A 10575-nucleotide genomic window follows, 5' to 3' on the forward strand; every position below is an offset into this window, starting at 1 on the left:
CACTTAAATTCTGGTTAGATTTATTAGTCCCCTGCCTGCCAGGGAGGGCTTTCCAAAAGAGGCCTGTACTCACTGACAGGATTCACGGGACTTCCATCCTAAGAGACATCGTGAATTATGCCAAACAAGTTCTAGCCCAGAATGATTTGGTACAATTTTGCTTTTCCAATGATCTCTTCCTTCATTGGGAGTCACTGGGGACTTTATGGCTATGTCCCTGCCCCTATAGAGTTGACCACAATAATAGAGAAACACACATTAAGTCATCCTGCAAATGTGTAAAATCATGCCTGTGACTTGCAAGAAGTCTGTACTCAGAGAATCTTGATTTCAGCACAGGGCATATCAAGCGACATTTTCCCCAGGCAAAATGTGGTCATAAATCGTGGTCACAGTCCAAGATGAATGGACAGGCTTCAGTCAAGTGGCACTGGAGAGGCTTGTGCAGAGGCCCAGGCTAGGATGGAGCAAGGCAAATCCCAAAGTAGGCGTTTTTTACACAGTGCAGTGAAGGATATGACAGCAGAGGGGCAGAGCTGGGCTGCACAGTATCTTTGGGGTCTTGGCAAGAAACATTTTCATTTTGAAAGGGAGGCCAGATTGGGTTCAGGTGAACATAACTAGAGACAGTTGTAATGGTCATGGTGCAAGGTGACGACAGTTTTCATCAGGTTTGCGCAGCTGAAGCTGCAGAGACGCTAGTTCCTAGGCTTTATTGACATATTTAGAGGCGGCATTGGAAGGCCTTGGTGTGACTAGGTGAGGAACAGAGAGCAATTGCTGATCAGGAACTCCGGGATTCATGTGCCTTAAACAAGGACGTGAACATGGAAATGGATCATTGTATACAAGGCGAATGTGAGGCTGTGGATTCCAAGTATTGTCAGGGAAACAGATCGACAAATCCCTAGCTCAGGGGAGAGGCCTGGACTGGAGGTGGAAATACATGTGACAAAGAGGTGGGATTGGAGCCCAAGGGTGGAAAAGATACAGCAAGAAGAGAATGGAGAGGGGTGTAGAGATAGTTCATCCTTTAAAATCATTTGTTGCTCTTCCAGAGAATCGGGGTTCAGTTCCTAGTACCTACCCGGTGGCTCACAACTGCAATTCCAGGGGTTCCAATCAATACCCTCTTCTGACCTCCACCATCATGGGCAAACAAATCATGCACATGCATACATTCAGGCAACACACACACACACACACACACACACACACACACACACACACGCAGGCACACACGATTTTTTTAAAGAAGAGAATGAAGATGGGAGAGGCCTTGAGATGGAGTCTCTGGACACTTGCTAAGGCCAGGCATCAGGTGAGGGATGGGAGGAGCTTTTGCAGGGGATGGTAACAACGAGAGGAGGGCAGAAACTCAGGCAAACTCTGATTCTGAATAACCAAGAAGGACAGGGGCTTGGAACTCAGCACAATGTGAATGTCCAAGCCTGCAGGTGAGCTGACCTCCTAGACTACTGTGTCTGAAGCTAGACAGCGCCATCTTCTAAGGCAAGGCCAAACTTCAGGAAGAAAAGTCTGGTGGCAGCCCCAAGTGTGCATCTGAGGGACTGAGGAAGGGAGTCCCCATCCTGGAGGTCTCTGGTAGTGTTAGGACAGCCCTGGCTGGGGATACATGCCTGCTCAGTGTTTTCCAAACCAGCCATCTTTTTTGTTGTTGTTTTGTTTTGTTTTCTGAGACAGGTTTCTCTGTAGCTTTAGAGCCTGTCTTGTAGACTTGGATGGCCTTGAACTCACAGAGATTCGCCTGCCTCTGCCTCCCCTCCCCAGTGCTGGGATTAAAGGTGTGTGCCACCACTGCCCGGCTAAACCAGCCATCTGTACACGGTGTCAAGATTTTCTGCCATTAGCTCTACAGTTTAGCTTCCATGGATGGACCACATCTCTCGCAGACACCACCACACCCTTCAGAACCTGTAAGGGGACAGAGCAAGGAGATCAGGACAGGTGTAGGGGATGTCAGCTGCCTCCAGCCCACTGCACAGGTCAGCAGGTGATGGAAGCCGTGCTTTTATGCTGTAGTATCCTGCACACTTCTGTGTGACCAGGATTATAGAAGGACAAACATTCCCCAAGGTAGTGGGGATGGGATGTTCCCTGAATTTAATCTCCTCTTGCCCACCCTATTGGCAGCTGCCACTGTATGGAAACCTCCTGGGGGCAAGTGGCTAAAGATCTCCCATCTGGGAAGCAGGTTGGTAGTACCCAGAAGGCATAGCAAATCCCAGGAGGCCTTGCTACCATCCACTGGCTTCACTTCTGGTGGGGCAAACATGGTACTAGAACTGAGGACTTGTTGAGCTGTGCTCGCCAAGACATTCTGATCCTCTAGTTCCCTGGAAATGGGGAGGGGAGCCAGCTCCTCAATAGGTGTGGAAATGAAGCCTGAAACAAGGACTTGGGGTCCTGGACTGTCTGGTGGTATTTGTAGATCTTGTTTATTTCTTGGTAATAGCACAAGGCTCAGATGAAGGAGTGGGTGTGGGGATCTGGAACATACCAACCGCAGCCTCCTTATCCCACAGGGCCTGACACAGGTCCAGTGTAGGACCTTGGAGGACAGAATAAGCCCAGGATTGTGCAGATACCACTGCCCTGCTCAGAAAGTGGAAGACTAGATACTGGGGCAGCCCTGGAGACAGGGGGGCTCCACTGGAGAGGATTTGGGGTCCTGGATGGAGTTAGGGCCTCTCTAGGTGGTAATGATGCCCGAGGAAGTTGACCTGCTCTGTTTGCACTTTACCTGCAGGAGCTCTCTGGTTCCTGCCCCCATGTGCCCTCCTGTCATAGGTGAAGAGGTCTTGGATCCCCTCTCTCCCAGCACTGGCCAGGCGGACACTGAAAGAGAACCATGGAAGAGGATGCTGTCCTCTCTTAGTTTCTGTGCAAGTAGCTCTGTCTCCCTCCTACTTTGTCGTGCTCCAAGTCACTGCCAAAGCCAGGAGAAACTCCAGACACCATCAACAGCTCTCCTTGGGAGGTTTCTTGGTTCCAGGCAGGAGCCTTGATGATGAAGCACGCTTTTGGTGTCGCCACTTGGCCCGGCGGTTCTTGAACCAGACCTGAGGAGGAAGGAGACCAGGACAGCTCAGAATCCATGGACTCACACTCAAAGAACTTCGGAAGGACTGATAGGCGTGCCAGGTGGTAGGCTACACCACAGAGGTGTAGGTGAATGGACCTGCGTCACTTCCCTTAGCCACACAAAGAAAAGAATCAAGACCTCCTACATGGAGATTTCCTAGTCTCCCCAGCCTTGGCCCAGTAGCAACCAGGATCTATCTCCCTCTCTCAAAGTCCTAAGTAATCTAGGTTGGCTTCTAACTCGCTATGTGTCAAGGATGACTCTGATGAACAAGTGATCCTCCTGTCTCCACCTCCCCGAATGTTGAGATTACAGACGTGTGCCACCATGCCTGGCTAGTTTTGCACACGTCTTAACTTTCCCACATCGGGGTATGAATGTATGCGTCTCTCTTCAATAGGGGAAACGGGGAAGACAGACGAAGTCAGAGAAAAAAATTCTTAATGCCTTCCAGTTTCGGCGACACCCAAAAAACCTGATACAGGAACTGGTCCTGTGCCCCCATCCACTGATCCTGGGGGGTTTCCCTTCAGCGTGGAGAGCTAGGAGATGACACCCCCCTCCCCAGCCTGGAAGGTCTGTCTTTGAAAGAGAAGTGTGGCGCCAGAGTTGGCCTCCGGGCTGCGGGGCGGACACCCACCTCCACGCGTTCCTCCCGCAGGCGGATGCGGACAGCCAAGCGCTCGCGTGTGCCCACGTCGGGATACTGATTCTGTACAAAGAGCGCCTCGAGCGCCTGCAGCTGCTCCTCGCTGAAAATGGTTCGGTGGCGCCGTGTGCGCCTCTGCGGGCCCTGGCCGCTCGTGCCGGTCAGAGCCGGCGAGCCTGTGCTCGGCGTTGTCAGGGGCGAGGGCGCCGCCGACGCCAGTCTCAGCGGCCACGCTAGCCGCACTCCTGCGGGGAGGGGCGGGGCGGGGCGGGGCGAGGGTGCGGTCAGACCTAGGGTTAGGGTTAGGGTTAGGGTGGGAGCCAAGCTCGCCCCACCGGCCGCCCTGCGAGATCCCGGGGCTAGCCTCGCTCCGCCGCTCACACTCACCGGGTGTGGACGCCGCCTCCGGTACTCCGCGGGGTGCTGCTCGCGGGCCGCAGCAACAGCAGCAGGTGCAGGGCGCAGCGGCGGCAGGCGCCTCGGGCTCGTCGGGCTCAGCGGGGTTCCGGTCACCGACGGGTTGCTGTGGCCGTGCTGCGGGCCTGCGTTCCGGCAGGCTGGAGAGGATGTGCTCGATGGAAAAAGGGCAGGGTCGTCCAGGGTCCCTGCGGCTCGTCGCGCTGCCTGCAGTCGCCATGCCCGCGGGCCGCTGGCGCGAGCAACCGAATTTATACGTCGGGGGTGGGAGGTGCGGTAATCCCCGGGCCGGGCGCCGCTTTCGCGTGTGCTAATCCCGTTGCCAGTTCTCAGAGAGCTAATCCCCGGGCACGGAGGAGGGAGAGCCACTCCGTCTGGGTGCAGGGAGCCGCGACGACAGGAGGGAACCCTGCGCTTTCCCATGTCCAGAGCTGGAGGGAAAGGAGTGGTCAGGAGCCCACATTGTCTCCTATGGCTCAGTTGCCTACTGGATGCCAGCACCCTGGAGACCTCTGAGCGCACAGGGTTCCCGCCTCTGCTCTACTTATGACTTTCCTGGTTCTGTCGCCACTCATGAAAGTGGAGCAGATTCCTGGAATCCAAATTTCCTCCCCTACTTCGAGTGAGCCCAGCGCCCTTGGCAGTCAGGTCATCCCACATCACAGCTATTGCTCACTTGGAGCCCAGGTCTGATTTTCCTGTAGCAAAATACCGTCTCCAGGATGGGAAGTCGAGGCTGGCCTCGAACTTACAGAGATTCATCTACTCCTTGTCTTCCGAATGCTGGGAGAGTCACTAATTCTGTGCGTTCTTTCTAGGATCTAGAAGGATTTTTTTTAACCCTGTCTAAAGCCCGTCTTCTTGTTACCTCCCGTATTAGAAGACCCCTGACACCCTTGCCGTGATCCCCTCAAACATCGATGTCCCCCTCATGCCACACTGCCAAAGAGCTGTTTCACATGCTCCTCCTCTACTCTTCGCCCAGGCCAGTTCTGCTCTGCCTTACAATATAACCTCTGCCCACCATTCTTCCCAGCAGAGACCAGTGCCCAATTTACGCTTTTGTCAATTACGAAGCTGTGGACCTCTGGCCCTTTGCTTAAGACACTTTGCTTTTGATCTTTGAAAATCCGTTGTGTGTCTTAGAGGACAGAGCAATAGACCGCTTCACTTCTCTTCCTGGCTGTGTGACATTCCACAGGCTCCTTCCTTGGGTTGTCCAGTGTCATAATACTGACCAACAACTGTCAAGAGTCGTTCTTAAGGGGATAAATGTTGAGACATGTGAGGCAGGTCTGTCATCTGCAGGATCTCAGGACTCCAGGGGCTGAGGCAAGAGGGGAAGACCAGTCTGGTGAGACCTGTCTTTTTTTTTTAAAGATTTATTTATTTATTTATTTATCTATTTATTTATTTAGTATACAGTGTTCTGTATGTATGCCTGCAGGCCAGAAGAGAGTACCAGATCTCATTACAGATGGTTGTGAACCACCATATGGTTGCTGGGAATTGAACTCAGGACCTCTGGAAGAACAGTCAGTGCTCTTAACCACTGAATCTCTACAACCCCTGAGATCTGTCTTTAAAAAAAAAACTCCCACAAAAAGCCAAAGGTCTGGTATTATGGTACTTTTTTAAATTTTTTTTATTTATTCATTTATTATGCATACAATATCTGCCTACATGTGTGCCTGCAGGCCAGAGAGGGCACCAGATCTCACTACAGATGGTTGTGAGCCACCATATGGTTGCTGGGAATTGAACTCAGGACCTTTGGAAGAGCAGGCAATGCTCTTAACCACTAAGCCATCTCTCCAGCCCTGGTATTATGGTACTTTTAACTCCAGCATTTGAGAGGCAGAGGCAGACAGATCTTTGGGGTACATGGTGAGACACTGTCTCCAAAAAAGGTATTGTTCCTAGGGTTTAGGCAGTTGCTAGGTGTGAGGTGTCAGAACTCCCCTGGACACAGGGGTGAGGCCCCAGGAACATTAGCTGTCGTTGTAGCCAACTTACCCACTCAACCTTCCTCACCTCCCCGACCCTTCCTTTAGGTTCCTCTGCCGACTGCTCTAGTACCAGTGAGGATGCCATGGACTTGAAGCGATGGACCTTGCTGGCTCATTTCTGCCACAGAATCTCAGAGTGTGTTCATCTGAGAGGCTCAGGGATAGTATCTCTAACTCTGTGTGTGACCTTTCAGTCTGCCTTGTGGTTATAGAACGGCTGCCACAGCTCCAAATCTCCCATTGTTCCTTTGGATGTAGAAACCTTGTCTAGCAGAACTTCATATAGAACCATAGAGAAAACCTGTGCCTACACCCACTACAATGCCCAGGGGCACAAGGTGGCCTACTACTCCCACTTAAACTGAAGTTCTGCTCAGAATGGGACAGCGAGGCCAGGGGCAGGAAGCCCTCTGTGATGTCTGACGTATCTCCCTCCTTCACTGCCCGTGGCCTTGCCCCCCTTCCCTTGTATTTCTCCTCATGTAGAAGATGACAGAGCACTCAGTAGAAGCCATGTCCTTGGGGACTTCTCCCACCCTCAAAGCTGCCATTCAGGACCACCTTGAGCTGTCAGTGAGGCTTGTGCAGGTGGCAGTCACTCGGGTGTGTGGCTCATTTGTGTCGTCTGATCTTGCTTGGTGGGGCAAAGGCACTTTTATCATGTCATAGTGTCATTCATGGGACACTAGTCCTGAAATAGAGTGAACAAATGCCTACCGACCCCAAGCAGAGAACCAATGATAGCCAAAGTAAGAACACTGCTGAAGTCTAGCTTGGTGAGGTTACTTACAGGAACAGAAGTGACTCAGAGACAGCTGCATCACTGTGGTGGTTTGCATGAGAATGGCCCCATAGGCTCAGATGTTTTAATACTTGATCCCCTCAGGTGGTGGTGTTGCTTGGGTGGGTTTAGGAGGTAAGGACTACTGAAAGAAGTATGTCACTGGGGTTGGGCTTTAGGGTTTAAAAGCCATGCTGTAGAGATGGCTCAGCAGTTGAGAGCACTGGCTGCACTTCCAGAGGACCTAGGTTCAATTCTCAGCACCCACATGGCAGCCTATAACTGTCTATGACTCCAGTTCCTTGAGACCTGACATCTTCACGCCAATGCACATAAAATTAAAAAAAAGTCACGTTCTTAGTTCACTTTTTCTGCTGCATGCTTGTGGTTTGAAATGTGAGTTCTCAGCTTGCTGCTCCAGTCATCATGCCTGCTCTCTGCCAAGCTTCCCCCACTGTGCCAGGGATGAACTCTTCTTCCTCTACATATGTAAGCACACAAACCCCTTCTTTTATAAGTTACTTTGATCATGATATTTTATCATAGTAATGGACAAGTTGATGTGGGATTCCCGTCTATATGCTGTAAATACCATTGGTTAATAAAGAAACTGGCTTGGCCTGATAGGGTAGAACTTAGCTAGGCAGGGAACACTAAACTGAATGCTGGGAGAAAGGAGGTGGAAAGAAGGAGAAGCTATGGAGCCACCACCAGAGACAGACATCCCAAAATTTTGCCGGTAAGCCACTATTAATCTGTAGCAATACAGATTAATAGAAATGGGTTAAATTGAGATGTAAAATCTAGCCAATAAGAAGCTAGAGCTAATGGGCCAAGCAGTGATTTAATTAATGCAGTTTCTGTGTGGTTATTTCGGGGCTGAGCAGCTGGGAACCAACAAGCGGGCTCCTACAACAACAAGTGACTACTGCAGAGACCAAAAGTCATCTCCTGCATGGATGATGGCTCTTCAAAGCTTCAGGCAGCTCATCTTGTGTCTTCTCAGCAATTCTTACGTCTTCTAGCTCCATGGGTAGAAATAGACCTTGTGCAACTGTTTAGTTTCAGGGACTTCCTGGGACTCTTGAGTTGTTTCCTTTCTGAGTCTTAACAAGCTTCCCTTTAGAATTTCCTCCTTTAGAACTTCTTGGGTCCCAACAAGACTTTGGAGGAAACTGCTGTACAATAAAAAGAAAATGTTTTCTTTTTTTTTCTTTCTTTTTTTTTTTTTTTTTTTTTGAGACAGGGTTTCTCTGTGTAGCAGGCCTGGCTGTTCTGGAACTTGTTCTGTTGACCAGACTAGCCTTGAACTCATAGAGATCTGTCTGCCTCTGCCTCCCAAGTGCTGGGATTAAAGGCATGCAGCACCACCAGCCAGCTACAAAATATACTAAAATTTGAATAAACCCAATTTATTTTTGTCTTTGGTTGCTTATGTTGTCGGTGCCATATCTAAGAAACCACTGTAAAATCCAAGACTAGGAGCTGGGGATGTAGTTCAGATGCAGAGTGCTTATTTAGCATACACAAAGCCCTAGGTTCTGTCCACAGCGTGGGAGATGGGAGACCTAATATAGCTTATAGTTTTACAAGTTGTATGTGTTTTAGCTCTTACATTGACCCATTTAAGTTAAATTTTGTATATGATATATAATAGGACTCAAAACCACCTCCATCTCTAGGTGTGGGTACTGTGGATAGAACTCATGGCCTTGACCATGCTAGGTAAGTGCTCTCCCACTGAGCCATATACCCACTCCAGACCCCAGTCCAGGACTCAACTGTTGTTCTTCTGTATGGGGGCAAAATTTGTATTTGGGGATCTTTGTTGTTATTTTGAGGTCAGAGACTCATGTACCCAAGCTTGGCCTCAAGCTCATTGTGTATCTGAGGATGGTCTTGAACTCTTAACCTTTCTTCCTCTATCTCTGGAGCACTGGGATTACATATGTGTGCCCCACATCTCACCCCAGCACCATATTATAACAAAATTATTCTTTCTCTATAGAATTAAGTTTTGAATTTCTGCAAATATTGATCGATCACAAATGTGGAGATTTATTAATTTATTTATTGGACAGGGTATTGAAGCAATGGCCTCACATATGCTGGTCAAGCGTCTGCCTCTACAGAGATACAGCCCTAGCCACTGAAGATTTATTTTTGATTCTGAATTCTACTCTATTGATCTATTGGTTTACTTTTTAAAGCAAAGATGCTATGGTTTATTTTTATTTTATGTGTGTGGGTGTTTGCCTGCATCGTATCTATGCCCATGTAGCACAAGTGTGTGTATTTGAGGTCAGAAGAGAACATTGGACCTCCTGGAACTGCAGATACAGACGCTTGTGAGGTGCCATGTGGGTTCTGAGAATGGAACCTGGGTCCTTTAAAAGAGCAGTAAGTACTCTTAACTGCTGATCCATCGCTCAGCCCAGATGCTTACTCTCATGCTAATATTATGCTCTCTGTTATCTTCAGCACTGGAGAGTGAACCTGGAGTCTTAAATACGCTAGGCAGGTACTGCATTACTGAACTGTATTCTCAGCCCTCTTTTTGTTATTTGTGGTCAATGTCTGGGCCAGGCATTTCCAGGTTCTGGGCGTCTAATTAAAATAACTGAAATAAAGATGCACACAGATTATTGAAAAGCAAAGCAGCAGTACAGATCAGATGTTCTGTAAACAGCAGCAGGCCACATGAGTGAGACTGTGCTCAAGGCATAGGTACGTTTGGAGCTTCCTTTTATGGCATCCCATAAAAGTAGGGACTGCTGTGGAGGCATAGTGAGGGTGATTTTCTGCTTGGGTTGAAGGGTTTGGGTTACATACTCTTTATACGGCTACAGATAAATCTGCATATGACCCAGCCATACCACCATGAGTGTACACCCAAAGGACTTAGCATCCTACTCCAGAGACACTTGCTCAGTCATGTTCATTGCTGCTCTATTCACAATAGCTAGGAAATGGAAACAATTGACAAATGGATAATGAGAATGTGGTACATATTTAGCTATAAAGAAAACTGAAATTATGAAATTTGCAGGAAGGAGCTAGAAAAAAATTGCATTGAGTGAGGTCATCCAAACATTGCGTCTGATGTTCCTAGCTCCAAATCGTCAGATGTGAGTGTATAACCTGGGGCAACTGCAGAAGCCAGGAAACGAAAAAGAGACCATGGCAGGGGTGTGGTAGAGAGGGGGACACCAGGGTACAAGTGATTTGGAGTGAGAAGTGGGACAAAGAGCAGGGGTACTTTAGTTAGAGAAGGAGAGAGAGGTTAGTTCCGAAGAATGAGGGAGAATAGAATGATGTAAGGATGTTTAAAAAAGTCATAAGTAAACATGTTACCTATCTACCTAACAGTACACATAATACATATAAATCTGTGTATGCTTATATATTTTAAATAAAAATTTCCCATCTGGACTGACAATGCTCCCTCCCCACATCTCAGAGTCACAGGCAGTCTAATAAAATTCCAAAGCATAAGAAATGCTCTTTTGAGGATTGATCATTGTTTTCCAGGGAGGTTGTTCCAGAAGTTAAAGGTGAGTCCCTATTGCTGAAGACACCATGTTTTTTGGACACAGAACCCAGAGGGTCCAAG

At 48.8% G+C, this 10575-nt stretch overlaps 1 protein-coding gene across 1 annotated transcript; it reads right to left on the reverse strand.

Moving 5' to 3' along the window:
* Positions 1–3: 3 nt before the first annotated feature.
* Positions 4–4404, reverse strand: Gsc2 (goosecoid homeobox 2). The gene is made up of 4 exons (XM_048452267.3): positions 4143–4404; positions 3747–4000; positions 2765–3083; positions 4–1935 (listed from the first exon to the last, which is right to left on the reverse strand). Exons 1-3 carry the CDS (start codon positions 4390–4392, stop codon positions 2982–2984), a joined length of 606 nt encoding a protein of 201 aa, XP_048308224.1. The 5' UTR covers positions 4393–4404; the 3' UTR covers positions 4–1935; positions 2765–2981.
* Positions 4405–10575: the final 6171 nt, after the last annotated feature.

Source organism: Myodes glareolus, chromosome 2 (assembly GCF_982192425.1).
Source record: "Myodes glareolus chromosome 2, mMyoGla1.1, whole genome shotgun sequence".
Lineage (NCBI taxonomy): Eukaryota > Metazoa > Chordata > Mammalia > Rodentia > Cricetidae > Myodes > Myodes glareolus.